Source organism: Nicotiana tomentosiformis, chromosome 5, assembly GCF_000390325.3.
Source record: "Nicotiana tomentosiformis chromosome 5, ASM39032v3, whole genome shotgun sequence".
NCBI lineage: Eukaryota > Viridiplantae > Streptophyta > Magnoliopsida > Solanales > Solanaceae > Nicotiana > Nicotiana tomentosiformis.
Window position 1 is genome coordinate 102,758,749 of NC_090816.1, and position 21,099 is coordinate 102,779,847.

General features: G+C 34.5%; 2 protein-coding genes across 2 annotated transcripts; one reads left to right on the plus strand and one right to left on the minus strand.

Moving 5' to 3' along the window:
- Positions 1-3,549: 3,549 nt before the first annotated feature.
- LOC104112270 (isopentenyl-diphosphate Delta-isomerase I-like) lies at positions 3,550-10,714 on the plus strand. Its single transcript, XM_009622141.4, has 6 exons — positions 3,550-4,002; positions 4,407-4,462; positions 9,341-9,432; positions 9,709-9,811; positions 9,891-10,028; positions 10,247-10,714. The coding sequence occupies exons 1-6, from the start codon at positions 3,788-3,790 to the stop codon at positions 10,498-10,500; spliced, it is 858 nt and encodes a 285-aa protein (XP_009620436.1). The 5' UTR covers positions 3,550-3,787; the 3' UTR covers positions 10,501-10,714.
- A 317-nt stretch (positions 10,715-11,031) lies between these two features.
- On the minus strand, positions 11,032-13,673 carry LOC104112272 (seipin-1). Its single transcript, XM_009622142.4, has 2 exons — positions 12,863-13,673; positions 11,032-11,977 (listed from the first exon to the last, which is right to left on the minus strand). Exons 1-2 carry the CDS (start codon positions 13,517-13,519, stop codon positions 11,333-11,335), a joined length of 1,302 nt encoding a protein of 433 aa, XP_009620437.1. The 5' UTR covers positions 13,520-13,673; the 3' UTR covers positions 11,032-11,332.
- Between the last annotated feature and the right edge of the window lie 7,426 nt (positions 13,674-21,099).

Consider the following 21,099-nt stretch of genomic DNA (forward strand, 5'->3'; position numbering starts at 1 on the left):
AAGAATACCACTAGATCGAGTGATTCTATTTCCGCTTTTATTCAGGAGTGCTTCATCTCTAATGTGAAACTTTTCAACGTAAATTCAAATTTAATCGGGCTCAAATAACAAATGAGAAACAAAAAGAGATGGTATTTAATTGAAGACTCATAAACTGCATTCGTACAATGAATTAGGTACTAGTTAATAAGGTTGCATCTGTGGACCATGCTGTTTTGGCACATGCTAGGCTAGATCCTTTTCTACTCGCATGAATTGCTTTCTACACCCAAATGCATGTGCAGTCCACAGGCCTGATATATTATAAGTTCTTATAATTGAGGCTGAATTTGAAATATATGGGTTCGAGATTTTAAATCTTTTAAATTATTGAATTTTAAATTAATAATTTATAAATATTAATAAATTTCTTAAGGCAAAACATGGTTTGTATTAAAGTTACTGGGTTCGGCCGAACCCATAATTTCTACCCTCCCTCCACCTCTGTCCAGTAATATTAGTGGAAGTTCAAGCCTTAACTAATCCATACTTATTAGACAACAATTTATATCTATAGGTTTTTATGATTCAAACAGAAACAGAGGGAGTCAAGCGACATTTTAGCAAGTCATTTGATAAACTTGTAGTGCTTTTCATAGGAAAGGATACAAAATACAGGTATTTTAAAAATACTTTTATATTAGAACTAAATTACTGCTGCATAATTAAACACTATCGATCTCTTTATATACCTCACAAGCAGCAGCTAGTTCCGTTTTGCTAGCCTCACAAATAATTAATGTCATTAATTATGTTAGCGACCAAGATCATGTAACAAGTAGTACCCTAGATTAGGATTGGATCTCGTAAGTAATTAGGGGTCGTATCCTTACCCGATTAGGATTATAATCCATTGTTGATTGATATTAATTAGCTAGTACCGCTACAAATTTCTAAACTGATCTTTTGGGAAAGGGAATTTATTTTTTCCACCTTCCAAAAAAAAAAAGAAGATTATTATGAAAAGACAAGAAAATAAAACGACTATTTTCGAAAGACAATAGTGTTGTTTTTCTTTTTGTTTTTTTGGCCAAAGTCAATTTGCTGATCATCTTCTAATAAATTTATTAAAATTCACATGCACCATTTCGGACGTAGAAATAGAAACTCAGTTCAGTCAACATGGTTGATAAGAAAAGCCTGCATCTTTAGACCTTGGTGGTGTCACGTGTGGCTTTACTTGGTTAGGACATTATATAATTTATCAACTGCTTAGCTAATCAAGATTCATGTAGTAGAAGCCCCGCTATATAAAAGAGCAATTCTAGCGATTTTTATCAAAGAGGACTTTATTCTCGGGCAATTACTAAGAATAGGAATGACAAAGTAAAAAATCAAACAAAGGTCAGTAGTAACGTAACAGCAAGAAATATGTTCTATATTCATCACTAATTTACTATGGATTCCGAATTATTTGATTTAAAATGGTACTAAACGTCCATTTTCTTGAATACGTTACATATATTTCTTATGTAGACTTTGAAGTACTATGAGAAGGTCCAATAATTTGACTTGAATTTGCACATAAGAGCAACCTTTAATTTTGGTGTACTCTTAAAAGTGATTACTAAAGCAGCTTATGAAATCTTGCAGTAGCCTTTTCCCTATCCCTATCCCTATGTGTCTGTGATGTAACTTTCTAATGTCTACTATTATAACTAAAAAGTAATTTTATTTATATACAATTGATATTGTGAAGATTTTATATGCTATTAAATCTATTTTGGATGAACTGATAGTGTAAAATTATTGTTATACTGGTGATATATATAAGTTAAACATTTAAAAAAATTTGGATTATAAACTTGCAATATGATCGAAATACACCTTAATAATGCGAGAAGGGGGTTGTTGGGGATCATCTTCTTCTTCCTATCCCCAAAAAAAAAAAAAAAAGGAGAAGAAAGGAATAATTTCTCATGTGGAAAAATGATTTGTTAAAAGCTTTTTTGTCTGATCGAAAAGAACAAGGAAAGACATTGTTGTAAAGCCAGAATCCCAGACAAGTTAGGACTAACGATTCATTAAAATTTGCACAAACTCAAATTAAAACACCTTTGATTTATGTCAAATATTATCTATTTTTCTCTTACTATCTTACTTTTTGCTTTTCTAGTGTAGCCATACAAAAATAATTTGCTTTCACGGAGGAATTATTGGCTGAAAATAACTGAAAATTGTAAAATAGGATGGTGTTTACCTAAAAAAAAAAAAAACGGATAATAATTGAATTTATATATGGTTTTAATATATGCGGATTAATTCAATACAAATGATAAAAAATGTTAGATTAAACAGATAAAGAACGTAATAAATTATCAAACCAATTAAGGGGAGTGACCCCGGACTCAGTAACAGCTTAATGAAATGCATGTCTTCGATCCCGGGCTCACACTAATGAAGAACTGATGAACAAAAGTAAGAACTTTGAATAATAGAGAAAATAAGAACTCTGAATAATAGAAGAAAATAAGAGTATATTGCCTTGATACGCGCGTTACAATATCCTCTATGAATAATAAGCTTTCCACTTTATATAGTAAGGAGTTTTTACCCTAAGTACAATTCTAAAAAAGGTAAAGATCTTCCGTTTCGACGATCACTGATTTTTCGCCGATACGAGCCGAGATTCGCGCTGTGATATTCGGTTAGGCACAGATATCACGGCCATTTGTTAGTCGTGTGCAGCTGCTTGGTAATGCTTTCCGAAGTCTCAATCCTTAAATCAGACCTCGAGGATATGGCCCTAATATCCCCGAGGGCAGGTGTTTGCCCGAGCCCTGATACGAGAAGTTCTTCGTTCTCACTCTGATTCATTATGGTCACGTTCCTGCTTCGCTTGGCTCACCGGGGGGAAGTCGAGTCATGCAGTGAGCTCGGTTTTACCTGTAATTGAATTTCTAGGTTAGGTAGAGATACTAGTTCAGCCATTTGAAAAATTTGTAACCTAGTAAGTAAGTTCTTCCAATCAAAATCACACAAAAAAATGGCACTTCTTGTCATTTCTATTCAAGAGGAAACATGTGGACATCCATCTAACCACAATTAATGTAAAACAAACGAACAAACAGACACTATCTGATTAACGTTTGCATTTTATAGAAGTTCGTTTTTCCACGATGGATATAGGAAATGTTAGTAAATTCAAGTGACCATCCCAAAAATATTTATTATTGCCTTTTCCCAATTTTATGTTATATCCTTGCTTAAAGTGTCTTCTTACCTAACACTTTTAATGTTGCAATACAAGTTAGTAGCGTTACTCGAGATGTCAGTAACGAGCTCACTCTTTTGGTCGAGTAACTTTATTTTATATAATTCGTGTAACGTGAGAACTTAGAGATAAGATATGTTTTCCAAATATAACTTTGTCTTGACTTAGTTGTTAAATAAATATTTGTTGCCTTCAAACAACTAAAAAGAAAGAATTGTTATTTAAAAGTACAATTTTTAGAATTCAGTTTCACTATTATAAAAAACCTAGCTAATCCAAGAGTGAAGGTACCAATTTTGTCGGCAAAATGTAAAAAAAAAAATGCGACGCATCACACTTTAATTTAATACCAACCAAAATTCTTTTATTGGTTAGCAAAATTTTGGACTTGAAACCACAATTAGGTAGGGGTATTTTTCCCTTGAGCTAGTGATTACAAGAAGAAAATCCAAGAGAGGGAATTAAAATGAAATAAAATATAAGGGGAAAAGCAGAAGAAGAGGAGAGAAAACAGTTGATAGGGAGAAGTCCCAGATGTCGCTGACAACTGCGCCTTCTTTTCAAATCTGGCGGAGGTTCATCGCAGCCTCCCCTATAACTTGTCGTTCAAAAGTATCCATATCCAAATCCTCTCTTCTTAAAAGCCATAGAAGAGCTGCCTCTCTCCGCTGCTATTCCTCTTCTAGTGCTACAAGAATGGCTGACGCTAACATGGACGCTGTTCAGCGCCGTCTCATGTTTGAAGACGAGTCTGTTCTCTTTTCTTAATCCCTCATTTGATCATTTTGGTTATACTATTTTTCCCAAATTAAGGAAACATAATTTCTAAGCTCCTCCTGTTATTGAAAGATAAGATGAAAAAATTAATTTTCTACGATACAGGATTAGGTGAATGTTGTAAATGTTTTTTTTTTAATTATATCTAAACCCTGGGATATGAAAGTCTAAATAATCTTGTGATACTTGCTAAATTGCTTGTTTTCTAGAATTTTTACCACCAGGTGTTTGACGAAATTATTTAGAAAAGCAGTTCTATTATCTGCTTTCTAGCAAATGCTTTTTTAATCTGGATCTATGTACTTACTGGTGCAACCATTTTCCAGCCCCCTTTTTTGCTAAGTTTAACACGTTTTCCACGTTTTGACTCTTGCAGATGTATTCTGGTGGATGAGAATGATCGTGTTGTTGGTCATGATACCAAGTACAATTGTAAGTTGTGCTTCGATGTTTCTGTGTATTGCTCTTAATGCAATATTGTCTTACCTCTTTCGAAATGTATTTGCCAGACTGGCTATAGTTCCTTTTGATTGCTTTGATTTTTCTGTGTTTTGCTCTTAATGTTATATTATCCGGAAAAGGACCAAATATACCCTTGTACTTTCGAAAATGGTCTAATAATAACTATTGTTATACTATTGTGCTATACATACCCTTCCCATCATGCTTTGGAGCAAATATATCCTTATTTTGGATGGAGTGACACGTGTCAGCACCAAATGAAAATGACCCATTTTTTTTACCCGATCCGTTTTAAAAAACACACCACCCGACCCGTTTTAAAATTCAGTTTTTTTAAAGCATATATTTTGTAAAATCTGGATTTTTCTTTTTGTAAAAACTGGAAAAAAAAGGAATTTTCAAAATATATATTTTTAAGTCTTTTCAGTTTTTTTTAAGTATTTTTTTTGTAAAAACTGAAAAAAAAAAATGCTTTAAAAAAAAGACTCTCCTAAAGCAGTGGACTACATATGCATTAATCTTTTAAAAAAAAAACTGAAAATATTTTGCTAAATCTTTTTTTTTTCAGTTTTTACAAAAAAAATACTTTTAAAAACTTAAAAAACTGAAAAATATATATTTTGCAAATTCCTTTTTTTTTTTTTCAGCTTTTACAAAATATATATTTTTCAGTTTTTAAAGCATTTTAAAAAAAAAAAAAAATTCAGTTTTTACAAAAAAGAATACTTTAAAAAACTGAAAAGACTTAAAATATATATTTTGCAAATTCCTTTTTTTTTTTCCAGTTTTTACAAAAAAAATAATTCAGTTTTTACAAAATATATGCTTTAAAAAACTGGATTTTAAAACGGGTCGGGTGGTGGGTTTTTTAAAACGGATCGGGTAAAAAAAAAAAGAAATGGGTCGTTTTCATCTTGTGCTGCCACGTGGCACTCCATCCAAAATAAGGGTATATTTGTTCCAAAGTATGACGGGAAGGGTATATATAGCCCAATAGTATAACGAGGGGTATTCTTAGACCATTTTCGAAAGTACAGGGGTATATTTGGCCCTTTGCCGTATATTATCTTACCTCAATACTATCAAGGGAGTCTGATGGTTAAAAGTTCTAGAATTGTATTTGAGATAAGACATGAGGCAGATTTCAATATCTTGTTACCCTTAAATGTGAGGTTGTTATCCTCGTTGCTCTCTGCTCTCTAGGTGATAGCACCTTTCCGAAAATTACTACTATGTGCATATCAAATTGCTTATTGTGGAAATACATCTTTTGTTATTCTGCAGATATTTCGTGGAGACCTTCACTTAATTTTGTTTTTGGACAATCTTTTTCTCATTAACTGTCTTGGTGAATGTTACCTGAATTGATACTGGTGATGCACTTCTTAATTGAGCCATGTTAAGTAATTCTTGGGCCGTCTTCTTATTTTTAGCTATCTGATAAACTAGATTGCATGTGGCTTAACTTGGTATGGTGACCTAGCTAGAAATTTAACTTTTTTCCCTGACAGCTTCTAAGAGTTATGATCTCTAGGGAGCACTCTAATTGTAATTGGAATGAACGTCCTATGATTCAATCTAAACCGTTAATCTGTTTTTGCATTCTTTTGTCCAAGAACATTGGCGTCCATCTCCCCAACAAGATGACAGTGATCTTCATGCTTATTCTATAGTGGTTACCTAATGCAAGCTGTTTTGTTGAAACAAGTAATGCATTTTCTTAAAAAGATATCTCCATAATTCATCAGACTGTTCTCCAAATTAGCCAGGTCCAATCTTCTCCACCTCAAACACAATATTACAATTGCTACAAGGAAACAGCAATCAGATTTAGTGGGTCTCTTTTCTTGAAATATTTGCTGAAATGATTGTGGACTGTTCATCCAGAAGCTTAACAACCCAAAAAGAGAACTGTAGAACTTAGTAAAGAAAATTCAATACGAGGAAAAAAAACAACACAGAGAAAAGAGAGAGAGATCTTTACATATATGGTAACAATGACAGGGAGATAAACTTGGAAACCCATGTTTATGTAAAATGCGCCTCGAAGAAAAAATAATTAGGTGGAGACAGGAAAAATCAAAAATAACATTTTGGTTTCTTAAATCTGAAAGACTTGTAAGTTCTAGCTGGCACTCCTGTCTTAATTTTGATTGGAGTGAGAAGCCCAAGAGATCGGAACTTTAGCTTATAAAGGGGTTAGCAATCAAATTCCTCATGCTTGCTTAAGCTAATAGAAAAAAATGAGAAATGGAGACTGGTGAAGAGGAAAAGTATGCATCTTTGCCTGCCTTGTTCACATTTTTAATAAATTAAGGACTATGGTTATTTATCTGCTGGCAAGTAAACAGTGACAGTAACAACAAAGGTTTAAAGGGTGATAACTATCTTGCTTTTAGCCAGTAATAGTAAGAGAGTGATATGTTTAATTCAACTCAGCCGGGATAAGTTGAAGGAAATGTTAGCTAAGTGATGCTTCCGTTAGGTCTGTCTCAACGACCATTTTCTCATCTCTCCTTTTGCTTTTCCACCATCTTCCATTTTAATGCCTCATGCACAAACAAAGTCTTCGAGTACCTGGGAGCTTTTAGTACTACTGATAGAGTACGACATGCTAATATTTTGTCGTAATATGTTGTCATGTCTACCAATATACATGTTTTTCGCATTAGAAAAACGAATATACCCTTTCAAAAGGATGTTTAAAACCTTACGTCCCTTAAGTTATTCTGGTATCATTGTTCTGGAAGTACCTCTTACATCTATCCACCAAGAACCTTATGGCCTACCAGAATTAATTTGCTTATTCTCCAAAGTTTAGTCATTGTTGTCTTTAAAGCAAGAGGGGAGGCGCGATTTTATGCCCCTTTGACCAGATTGTTGTTAATATGCTTCCACATGTTGGTAGTTCACTTGAGGATTCATCATGAATTGGCAAGCTTTATGCTGACTGTCAGCCTACCGCAACCCTCCTTTATTCGGGCTTAGGACCGGCAATGTGAGCAAGTTCACACAAGCAGAGTTATGTTGGTAGTTCACTTATAAGAAATAAATTAAAATATCATAGCTAATGTTGATTAAGTTAGTCACTATGCACCTATTGCCTGTTCCAATTTACATTCAACATTAAGTACGTTAGTAATTTGACACATCTATAATGAAGTGCACAATACGTTGGTTAGAAGCATAGTGATAAGTCAGTGGCAAAAAATTCAGTGTCATATTTAAAAATAGTTTCTTTCATTAATATCCTCGTCTTTTTATGGGTTAGTGTTGGAGGGATTTGGAGAAGTTGGGGTAGGGACTCCTGTTATATGATGAGCTGGAATTGACAAAAATAGTATTTTATTTATTTGTCTCAATTTCAATTATCTTCCATATAGTTTTGGTTTTGTTCATGTGTGTGAGAGAGAATGAAAACTTCCGCAGAAGTGATCTTGGCTATATAACTTTGTGACAACTTACATTTTGCTCAATTAGGTGTACAAAGGAGGTGGAGGGAAGTAAAAAAAGGAGGATATGGGTATTTCTACCCATAAAAAAAGGATAGGGGTATTTCCAATGTCTATTAAAGAATTACCGGAGACAAGAGTGGGTTGCTCTAGTGGTGAGCACCCTCCACTTCCAACCAAGAGGTTGTGAGTTCGAGTCACCCCAAGAGCAAGGTGGGGAGTTCTTGGAGGGAAGGGAGCCGAGGGTCTATCGGAAACAGCCTCTCTACCCCAGGGTAGAGGTAAGGTCTGCGTACAAACTACCCTTTTGTTGTTGTTAACGAATTACTGGAGGAATATGCAAACTTTAATTTAGTGTGTTGAAACCCTTCTTGACCGGAAAGGAAGGAGGAAGTAGGAAGTAGGAAGATGCTTGGATAAGTTTAGAAGTTGGTCAAACTAGTTTTTAAGCACTTCTTGGCTTATTTTGGTGTTTAGTAGACAAAACAAGTGCTTTTAAGCCAAAAGCCATAAGTTGGTAAGTTGGACCACCCCAACTTATGGCTTTTTAGCTTAAAAGATCTTTGAGTTTGATTGAGCATTTTACTTTGTTATCCCTCACGTTCTCCTATAATTCCCAAAATACTCTTCGCTACACTAATAAAAGCCCTAACTCCTCCCTGGAAGTGTGAGGATTACTAAGTAAAATGCTTCTCCAAGAGTTTTTAAGCTGAAAAGTCACAAGCTGGTCGTGCCCAACTTATGGCTTTTGTCGTGTTTTGGTTTAAAAGCACTTGGCGTAGGAGCACTTTCGGTGCTTACCAAACACCACAATATGCCAAAAATATGCTTTAAAGCTTGTCAAGAAGTATTCTTGGGGTACCCAAGCACCCTCTAAGGCTTGTGTAAAGAATTATTCGTTGTTTCTTTGCCCAGCATTTCTCTCAACACTGTGGATAAAAAAGTGAAGTGCTTCAAGTGCATTCCTACATCGGATATTTTAATTACTTATTCAAGAGAATGAAAGATGTTCAACTACAATGTAATTATCCTTTTGAAAATCCTTAATCTACAAACGACCAGTACCTCTTCTATTTGATTAGGATATTGTATATGTGATGGTATTGTCCCTCATCTGAATTAGACAATGATTTTTGGCATGTTCTCATGTGCTGTGAACTTTCTTATGTCTTTTGTGTTGAAAACTTGAAATTAGATGGACAACTTTCTTGTAATTCCTTTCTTTTTGTATTTGATCTCTGGACGCATTTGAGACTGCCTTTTCTTTTTTCTTTATGTTTTTCATTTTTGGGTAATATATTTATGTTGTGAGATGCATTTTTCAAGTGACCATTATCTTAAATTTGTTACCAAAGGTTCTCTCATATTATATATAGCTAATAATCCATAATTGCAGGTCATTTAATGGAAAAGATCGAAGCTGAAAATTTGCTGCATAGAGCTTTCAGTGTATTTCTGTTTAACTCAAAATATGAATTGCTTCTTCAGGTGGGTGGTAAAAATAATTCGCTGAATTTTGCCTTTAGGTTTGACAAATTTTCTCTGAAATGGCTGATAGATGTAACTTGTCGAATTGTTCTGTGGGTGAAATGGTGGGAGTGTCCAGTATGATTCCATCTTAGTATTTAGATAACCTATCAAACTAATTGACTAAGCTGTAGAACTGGTTTACAGTAGATGTATCTTAATTCTTGGGTTGTATGCGTAATTTTATAACTCTGAATGATGAAGCACTTAATATATACTGTCTTATTCTATGTACAGCAACGATCAGCAACAAAGGTGACCTTTCCTTTGGTATGGACTAACACCTGCTGCAGCCATCCACTCTACCGAGAGTCTGAGCTCATTGAGGAGAATGTTCTTGGTATATTTTCTGCTTAGCTAAAATGTCTAATTACAACCACGTTTTCTTCTTCACCTCACTCTGTATCGTCAACTGCCAGGGGTAAGAAATGCTGCACAAAGGAAGCTTCTTGACGAATTGGGCATTCCTGCTGAAGATGTCCCAGTTGACCAGTTCACCCCATTGGGTCGTATACTTTATAAAGCTCCATCCGATGGGAAGTGGGGAGAACATGAACGTAATAACTCAATCTTCGTTATTTTTATCTTACAGTTCTAGCCTGGAAACTGGTTCTGTTCGTTACATGCAATTTTGATTATAACAGACATGTGCTGCTTGCCTTTGATCTCATGCCCAGCTTTGACCGTATCTTGAGATTAAGTGTTTACTGTACAATTGGCATTTGTATTGTAGATATAGCTATAACTGGTAGCTGATCCTTGTCTACTGTTGCAGTTGATTATCTTCTATTCACGGTCCGTGAAGTTAACATGAAACCGAACCCGGATGAAGTTGCTGATGTTAAATACGTGAACCGAGAACAACTGAAAGAGCTCCTGAGGAAAGCAGATGCTGGAGAGGAAGGTCTGAAGCTATCCCCTTGGTTCAGACTTGTAGTTGACAACTTCTTGTTCAAGTGGTGGGATCATCTTGAGAAGGGAACCCTCGAGGAAGTCATAGATATGAAAACCATCCACAAATTGACTTAAAAGGAGCTGCCTTGCGATCTGGTTGGACCATCTTAGTTCTTTCCCTATAAACCAATAACTTCAGTTGTGATTTTCTGAAGGCATATTTCTGCAGTATGTTTGTTGCTTTTTGTAGAATTTGAAGGAGGTATTTTTTTGACTGATTGTACCTTGTAACATAGCTGTGGCTTTCTGTCGAAACTCAATAAGATAGCTTCTTGTTTGGTGCTTGCAACTTTAATATTATACCGGATTGGTGTTCTTGGTTGCTCTAGTGGTGATCACCCTCTGCTTCCAACCAAGAGGTTGTGAGTTCGAGTCACCCAAGAGCAATGTGGGGAGTTCTTGGAGGGAGGGAGCCAAGGGTCTATCGAAAACAGCCTCTCTACCCTAGGGTAGAGGTAAGGTCTGCGTACAAACTACCCTCCCCAGACCCCATTAGTGGGATTATACTGGATTGTTGTTGTTGTCTAGAACGCATCCCTCGGGAAGACAGTTTTTAAAAGCGACAGAAATTTTGAGATCTTTCGTATACTTATGTACCAATAAATATTGATGAAAAAGCACGATACTGATGAGTACATGTTTTTAAGTCATGTAAATTACAAGAGATAAAGTAAGCGTTTGCAACTCTGAGTGTGCAATTAGTTCAGCAAAATGTCCTGATTGTGTCCAAAATTGACCTTGTAAATTTAAATCTATAAGAAAAACTTGACTGTCGAACAGAACAAGATCCAGGTATGTATGATAAAGCCTAAACAACTACTTAAACAGCACTCTGTCTTGTAACTAATGCTATAACGAGCAGTCTATCCTTGAGTTTCACTTCTAAAAATCTTCAACTCCTGGCATGTTACTCGCTTGACTCAGCTGTATCCTCCCTAGTCACAGAAATGCTTGATGCAGAATCATCCGCCAACTCTGGCGAGACACTCTGTTGAAGCATTGCCTTCCTCTTTCTTCTGCTCTGGCGCAATCTTCTTACTGACTCCGACACATCACTTTCTTCTCGAGCTTTCTCTTGTGGTTCTTCCGATGCTTCGACTATTAAATTCTCATCAACGTGTGTCCTAAAGCTTGTTGCGATCACTGGAAATACGAGCGGTCTACACCAGTTGAGGAGAATTATGAGCAGAGTAATGAACATATACATCGAGGTCCAAACTGAGAATGTCCATTTCCACTTGTACGCCAAGTCTTTATACCAAGGAGGATGAGACTTCAATATGATCTCCGATTGATAAAGCTGGGGCAGGGCTAAAGTTCCAGCTCGAGGTATCATAGTTATTCTGATTGCCTCTGTCCTCGGAGTACCTTCCTTGTGCTTTAACATTGGAATGATCATCCTTTGTGTTTCAGCTGTAAGTCCAAGTACAAGGGGCACACTCATTATAAATTCTCTCATGAGACGGATTGGCAGGCTTCTGAATCGCAACATACATGGATGACTTGATCTTGCCATTATGATCCCCTCGGCTGATAACGCTTCTGAAACCAACTGATAAGAGAGTTATGAATACCTAAAGTAATGTTAGATGTTTGACAGCTCTTTTGTTCTTTAGCTAGAGAGATAGGCAATTGATACTTCCACATCTAATGTAATGAAAATACAGATTTGAAGTATTCTACAGATAATAACAGCGGAATAACTTAATTACGCGTATATGACCTTAATACATGCACCTAGAAGAGGAATTTAATCTTTTCAAGAATTTAACTGTGTTATTGCTATTGGGAAAACGCACTCCCGATAGTATATAATTGTCTTTCACTGTTAGTGTAAGTTAATATGTGATAACAAGTTGATTATTTTTTTTACCAGGTTCTCAATTAAAGCCTATCATACGAAATTTACTATTGTTAACACTGTCAATAGACTCATTGCTAGTGACATAAATAAAGCTAACCAAAAATTGATGTGCATTGAGTACCTAACAATGTCCAATACTTTGACTCCACATCCTTTAATGGAAGAGTATTGAAAAGAAAAGTTAATACACTATATAATAACTATTCACTATAAAAGTCAAAGTTTTTTATGGAACTAATTTTTAGGCTATATTATAATATATGTTCTCCATAACAGCACTTAGCTATAAGTGCGAAAAAAATCCAGAGCGTAAAGTTTCTAAACTATGACAATGATCCCTGATTTCCTTCCTATAACCAACGAGTAGTCATTCATTATATCAATTTAACATTTATGGACTTCAATATCACTTTTTTCCCACTCATGATTCAAGTGTAATGACTCTCAAGACATTGGAACAATCTTTAGTCCATCATCAAGAAACTACACATGTTTGTTTGATAGGCTATTGAGTAATATTATCAAGTTTGTATCCTACTCACAAATCGAATGAATGTTCATCCAATATTATACCTGGAAAACACCAATATCTCTGTTGAAATCAGATTCAGGCATCAGTAGAAACAAAGAAACATACATTGTATGTCCAACTGGCACACCAAAATTCTTCTTCTGCTTCATCATCATAAAATTATGATTATAATTCTCCACACCATATTCAGCAAAAGAAAACACAGCTTTTGGATGAATATCTGCATAATCAAAATAGAGCTGCTCTCTCAATACCACAGGCTCTTCAGCCCACATTCTCACTAACCCAAATCCCAAAACCCCCGACAAAATCAACAACGTTGTCAAAACCATTCCAACATAAGCAGCTCCAAGAATTCCAACACCAAATTTCTTGAGCAGCAGAGTACTTCCATGTACTACCTTTGAAGGGACTGTAGCAGCAGCATTTACAGCTACAGCTACGTTCTTTTCAGTTTCTTCAGGGCGGAGGAAGTTGAAGTCAGATACAAAAGAGAGGATATAGAAAATGGGGGAAACTAGAGAAACTAAGATAGTGGTGAAGATCTCTACTTGTAAAGATATCATTTTTGTGAACCAACTTATGGATGATGAGTTTTGGACTGGTAAATTGTTCTTGATTTCATAATCATTATTGTCATCAACATATTCTTCTTCTTCCTCTTGTGCCTTTTCCTCAAGCTCATCTTTTTCCTCCATGTGAATGAAATGATCAGTGGCTGCGACTAATTGTTGATACTGATGGAAATTTCCCTTAGGTATGTATTACCAATGTCGCATTTCTTCATTTGGGGTTTCTTCAACTCGGCTTTCCTTTTGGGATTTGGCATTTTACTGCAGCTGAGTGACAGATTTTGTGCGAGAAGTCCAGGTGTGAAGTGCACAAGGAAGAAGGTGAGACAAGTGGCAGTAAACTTAGCTCAGGAGTTGACAAGTGTTATGGAAACAAACGCTTGTTTTTTTAATGGGAAGATGAAATAATATTTGGAAATTTGGGAAAAGGAAAGGAGAAATTCAAAACTTTCTCATGAAAAAAAGAAAAGGAGTGCATTTGGTTAAAATTTCAAAATGGGGGATTTGCCTCTCTTGAATTCCATTGACTGCACGCACTTTTTTTTGCCTCCCTTTGTTGTGTTCTCGTTTAACAAATCAGAAGTCATTGTGTATATTTAACCAAATCAGAATCCGATGTTTTATATCATCTATGGCTACTCTTATCCATAGATTTAAGAAATATTTTCATAAAAGTGTTTACTACAATTTAATTATATTATTTTAACTCCAACTTAAAACAGTGAATTTGTGTTTAGAAAAAGTTATTTTAAAATTATTCCAAGTTAAATAGAAGTAAGATTATGGCTAACAAATTTCAATCATATTTAAAAGTTAAATCCGAAGGCAAACTTCAAATACCCTTTGTCAACCTCAATTTTAAGTACTTCCTCTTTATTCTCAACTACAATCAAATACTGTCCAAACCTTTAATATTATGGCATGAATGGTCATTGATCATATCTATTGTAATATGTCAAATATTATGGTAATAAAATTATTATAGGACAAATGTAATGGAAGCAACATATCTTGACTATAATAATTTTGATCATGACCATATGGTATAACTTTCTCCTTGAAAGAGATATTTACCATATGGATGTTGATGAATATGTGGAAGTACAATATTAGTTGAGAGCTTTGGAATAGCCAATTATACTATTTAAGAGAAATAAAATTGATTATCAATAAGGTATTGTGTCGTAGTAAGTCTCAAAAAAACTTATTGACTAAAGTATTCGCGAAAGCGGTTGGTTATATTGAGACTATAAATAAAGAAAAAATTTAATATCTTCTATTACTACAACCTGTGATGGGGTCATATAAATGTGAAAAAATAACCGCTTTATTCTCCAGTTTGTACTATACAAATAAAAGAATGCCACAATAAAACAGAAATTTATTGATATAAAAATTCATATCATAATAAACTTGGAGTTTATTGATAATTACGCACGTCATGGTGTAAACCTAAAGTTTATCAATATTAATAATTTATTCAGTTGGCATAATTAGTTTAGTTATGTCAATTTTAAGTATAATGTGCAAAAATAAAGAGAATTCACATGGGTAAATGTTAAAGAACCGGAAAGTTCTTTACGAATTCTCTTATGTTGTTTGTTCTCGTTAATTAATAGACCAACTAAAATTGGAATTGAATCCCATGAATGTTGGAAATATCAAAGGTAAATGTGGGCTCATTCACCTGCCATGTATACCACATTAAATGCATCTATGAGATTGGTTACATGTGTGATTATTATTAACTCGTAACCTGGTGTTTGCGAGGTAACTTGCTCAATAATTTAATTTAGAGCATAATTTTCAGATTTTCTATTCAAGACAGTTCATCTTAATAGGTTGGTTTACATCACAGTTGGTTTAGCAAAATGATTTATCGAGTGCCCCCACTTAATAGCTAAACTATTGTTTATGGGAATAAAGTAATCCATATTAGTTTGATATACGTTATATACAAAAGTGTATTACATTCTCCCCTATCAAGTGGTTCAGGGTCAGGAACCAAATAATTCTATTTTATTATTATTAATATGCGGTGTATACTTTGATTAATTGCATAGCACACAAAGGTGGGTTTCCAAAAGTTGAGGAAGCAAGTTAATTTTTCTAACATGAGGGGGAGACATGATAAACAGTTGAGAAAAAAGTTGCGTGGAATGAATGATCATTGTACATCTAGATCCTAGAATAAGATAATATGAACTTGAAATTCATAAAAAGATAATTCATCTGCAATATATTGTAAAGTGTCATGACCCAAAATCTAACTAGTCGTGATGACACCTAACCCCAACCCGCTAGGTAAGCCAATTAACAGCTATCAAAATTAATGAGATTTATTGAGAAATGTAATGATAATATAACTGAACTTCTATACAAAGAATTCCCAAGGACTGGTAGTACAAATCATGAGCTTCTAAGATTTAGAGTTTACAAAGCTAGTATGAAATAAATACATCATCTGTTTGAAATATACATGAATAGATTCTAAAGCTACCAAGAACAAGTAGCAGCTACGACTCGAAACGCAGGTACGTCTTCAAATCCAACTCCCGACGTACGCAGCAATATAAGCATCCAAAATCTGCACGCAAGGTGCAAAAGTGTAGTATGAGTACAATCGACCCCATGTACTCAATAAGTAACAAACCTAACCTTAGGTTGAAAGTAGTGGCGAGTTGGGACAAGGGTCAGAGTCCAACTCTAATAACCAGCAACAGTTCATAACAATATAATAAAATGATACACGAAGTAACTCAGAGATATGATGCTCAACTCATTCACAGCTACGGAAAATAGGCATGCTTTTCAAGTATAACAGTAAATCCCAAATCTTCCACCGAAAATACCAAAAATGTGAGTAAGTTTAAAAACTGTCATTTTTTCCAAAGCTTTCAACAGGTAAATGTTTCATTTTCAAATGGCACGAGAAAAATACATCTCTATGCCTACATGTTAATATGTGTGAGAAGTCATGAATGACGTGATACCATACAGCATGAGAAAAATGCATCTCTATACCTGTATGTCAAGTGTGCATGTAGAATGAGATGCAACTCAGTGATAAAACCATATGCATACTCTCAGAGTATCAATTCACCCAGTCCTCCCAGTCACTCATTCCTAACAGTCACTCAGTCCTCACAGACATTCAATCCTCCCAATCACTCGCCACTCGCGCTTGATAGGTACCTGCACTCACTGGGGGTGTGTGTACAGACTCCGGAGGGGCTCCTTCAGCCCAAGCGCTATAATAAGCCAATCATGGCATAAATCAAAATAACATGTTGTGGCGTGCAGCCCGCTCCCATAAATATCACTCACAAACAGACCATCGGCCTCACTCAGTCATCAATCTCTACAATCTCCCGGGCTCACAATGTCATGAAAGATCAGCCCAAAAATAATGATATGATATATCAATCAGTGGTAATAGAGACTGAGATATGATATGTAGAATGCGTATGGCTGAGTATGTAATTTCAATATAAACAGATAACTCAACAACAAAAATGACCTCAGTGGGTCCCAACAGGATAAACATATAGCCTAGACATGATTTCTAACATGGATTACAGCTCAATAGCTCTAGTACGTAGAGATTTCATGATTACAGATAAGATCAGGTAACTACACAGTACCACAACAAACAATGGAGTCACAATTCGTACGGTGCACGCCCATACGCCTATCACCTAGTATGTGCGTCACCTTTACACCAAACACATAACACGTATATTCAGGGTTCATACCCTCAACACCAAGTTTAGAAGTGTTACTTACTTCGAACAAACCAAATTCAATATCGAGCAAGCCAAACGATGCTCCAAAAATGCTATCCCGGGTGTACCGATCTCCGAACGGCTCGAAACTAGCCAAAAGCAACTCAAATACATCAAATAGTGCCCAAGAAAACAAACCCAATCGATAAAGGTTGAATCTTTAATCAAAAGCTCAAAGTCAACCAAAAAGTCAAACCCATGCCCGTACCTCAAAATTCGATGAAACTCATAAAATCTGATAACTCATTCAATTACGAGTCCAACCATACTAGTTTCACTCAAATTCGACTCCGAATCGATATTAAAAACTCAAAAATTTACTTTATAAATTTTTAGACAAAACGCCCCAAATTTTACTTTGAAATCATCAATCAAATATCAAGAACGAAGATGGATTCATAAAATATAACCAAAACTGAGTATAGAACACTTACCTCAATTCATGTGGTAAAAATCGCCTCCAAAATTGCCCAAATTCGAGCTCCCCAACTCAAAATATGACCAAATGAACAAACCTCCGATATTATATGTTTTTGCCCAGCTGTTCTATCTCGTTTCTCATGACAAATGATCCCGAAACTTGCTTTTTATGCTTTCAATAGATTTCTTGTAAAATTTCAGTCAAGTTAGGCTTTTGAATCACTCCATTTGACGTTATAATGAAGGAGATATGTTGGTTTAAATATTTGAAAATAGTGCAGATTTTTAAATACGAATTCAGTGACAATTTCGTAATTAATCTAAAAATAATTGGCTAGCCAATTCTTAGTAAAATGACCATAAATTACTTATAAGATGTCGAAACTTGATGATTCCAGTTGCCATGGTTCCAAAATTACCATACGGATCTAATGCTTCAATCAAAACAGAAATTAGAGCTCATTTGCTTAATGTGATGCTATTTATGCTTGAAGAAACGACGTCGAAACATCAAAACGAGCACAACACAACCCAAACCTATCCGAAACTCACTCGAGCCCCCCGGGACCCCATACGAACATACCAATAAGTCCCATAACATAACACGAACTTACTCGAGGCCTCAAATCACGCATAACAACATCAAAAACCACGAATCGCACCTCAAATCGAACTTAATGAACTTTGAATCTATCAACTTCCAAAACTCGTGCTGAACCTTATCAAATCAACTTGGAATGAAATCAACTTGAAGAAATGACGTCGAAACATCAAAACGAGCACAACACAACCTAAACCTATCCGAAACTCACTCGAGCCCCCCGGGACCCCATACGAACATACCAATAAGTCCCATAACATAACACGAACTTACTCAAGGCCTCAAATCACGCATAACAACATCAAAAACCACGAATCGCACCTCAAATCGAACTTAATGAACTTTGAATCTATCAACTTCCAAAACTCGTGCTGAACCTTATCAAATCAACTTGGAATGAACTCAAATTTTGCACACAAGTTTTAAATAATATAACGAAGCTATTCCAGCCCCGAAACTACAATTAGAACCCGATATCATCAAAGTTAACTCCCGGTCAAACTTATGAACATTCCTAACCTTCAAATTTTTAACTTTCGCCAAATAGAGCCGAAACCTTCTAGAAATATCCAAATACAAATTCAGGCATATGCCCAAGTCCAAAATTACCATTCGAACATAACTGAACAATCAAAACTCTGATCCGAAGTCAAATGCTAAAAAGTCAAACTTGGTCAACTCTTCCAACTTAAAGCTTCAATCATGACGTTCATTATTCCAAATCGATTCCGAATAATCTGAAAATCAAAACTGACGATTCATACAAGTCACAATACATTATACGATACTGCTCAAGACTTCAAATAGCTGGACGGAATGCAAATTCTCAAAACGACCGGTCAGGTCGTTACAGCATGCTAGAGGCATTTGTTGACCCAAAGAAAGTAACTATATTCTAACTGCAAATGATCCTATCTAGAAGGACAAAGTCTATGGTAGGCTTAAAGCGTATAGACAAATCAGTTTCAAATAAAATTCTTGATAAATAAGATGAGTAAATGATCAAAATGATCATAATAAGGAATCAAGCGATCTAGAAGATCACATGACATAACACTTCATAAAATCTCAGGAGAGGTTCAGGTACCTGAAAATATGAATGAAGAGATCTCTACGTTATGTCTTTATGAAAAAAGGAGGTTGGAATCGATATAAAATATTCGCCGACTACATTTATGATAATTCTAAATATATATATATATATATATATATATATATATATATATATATATATATATATATATATGAGAATCTTAAGTTGGAGAAACAATTCAAGTAGAATTGGTTTCATATGAAAGACATATAGTTTTGGACCTGCAGTTCAAATACTTGAAAGTATAAAGTCAACAGTGTGTGCAATCACTTTTATCTATCTTATATGTCTAGCATGGCATGAAAATTTGATATGTATCTAAAGTCTATTTATATGGCTTATATAACAATCCCTGAAGAATTTAAATCGCTTAAAGCATATACAATTCTTGATCTTGAAGTACCACATCCTAAGTGCGATATGTGCAGATATGTATCTTGCTATAACTATAAGCATGATAATGTGATAGCGAGAATTGTTACTTCTATGGAGATATTGACAAGGCCATTCCACGATATTATATAAATACATTACATATACATAGAGAATGATGATTAAGGTGCAATATATTCAATCAAGTTAATATGTCTGATTTATTTATCAAATCTCTATGATCTTTTGAAGATGGTACACAAGATTGGAATGCGAAGGCTCAAAGATGTGAATTGATTGTCTCATCAGGGGGAGTTAATAAGCGTTGTACTTTTTTTTTTCTTATAAGGTTTTGTTCCACTGGATTTTCCTTGCAAGATTTTTAACGGGGTAACCAAAAGACGTATTATTAGATATGTGTACTCTTTTTTCTTCACTCGAATTATTTTTCACTGGGTTTTATTTTAGTTAAAGTTTTAATGAGGCAAGTTATCTGTTGAATAGACATTCAAGGGGGAGTATTTTAAATAATATTTTATTAATGGTGAATGTCTATCTTTTAAAGAGATTTTAGAGTTTATTACTTTGTGGCTAAGTCAATTTTCCCCTACAAATAGAGGGGGTTCTATTCTATTGTAATTCATCCCAAATCAATAACAATTCCCTCTCCCTACTTTTCTCTACAATATTCTTTTCCTTATTTTATTATTTTATAACAATTTTATGTTTAAAGGTAAATGTAAAATAGTCTCTTAAATCTTTTATAAGCCATTTTACTCTTTTAAATTTATCGAAAATAAATTTAGTTTCCATAAAATATTTTAACAAATAAGTACTTTTGGTCTCCATCAAATTAAAATATTTAACAAACTTTACTTATTAAGTTTTACGAAAATTGCAAAAAGAAGAACTCTGGAAAATATTAGAAAAGTCCCGTCAAAGTTCGAAACTTGTAACACTAAAAATTACATTAAATATTGAAAGTAAACTAGAAATAGCAAAAATTACACTTAAGATTACACCAGACATTAAAATATACTCCCTCCGGTCCACAATGAGTGATCATTTTACTTTTTGACACACCCATTAAAGAAATACGAACTCCTAGAAAAAAAAAGATGTATTCACTAAATTAACCTTAATTAATTATTTTCTTGACACATTGGGATATCTAAATAAGGGTAAATTTTAAAAAAATAAAATTAATTTCTTCTTGATTATATAAATGAATACTTATTTTTGACCAAAATAAAAAGATAAAATGGTCACTTATTGTGCACTAGAGGGAGTATTAAAAATAGCAAAAATTATAAAAACTCCACTTACTTTTGGCAAAATTTAAAGGATCCAAATTACTCTGAAATTAGTTAAGGAACTACTTTAAACCTATTCCCAAACATAAGGGACTAGTTTGCCATTTTCGCTACAAAAACAA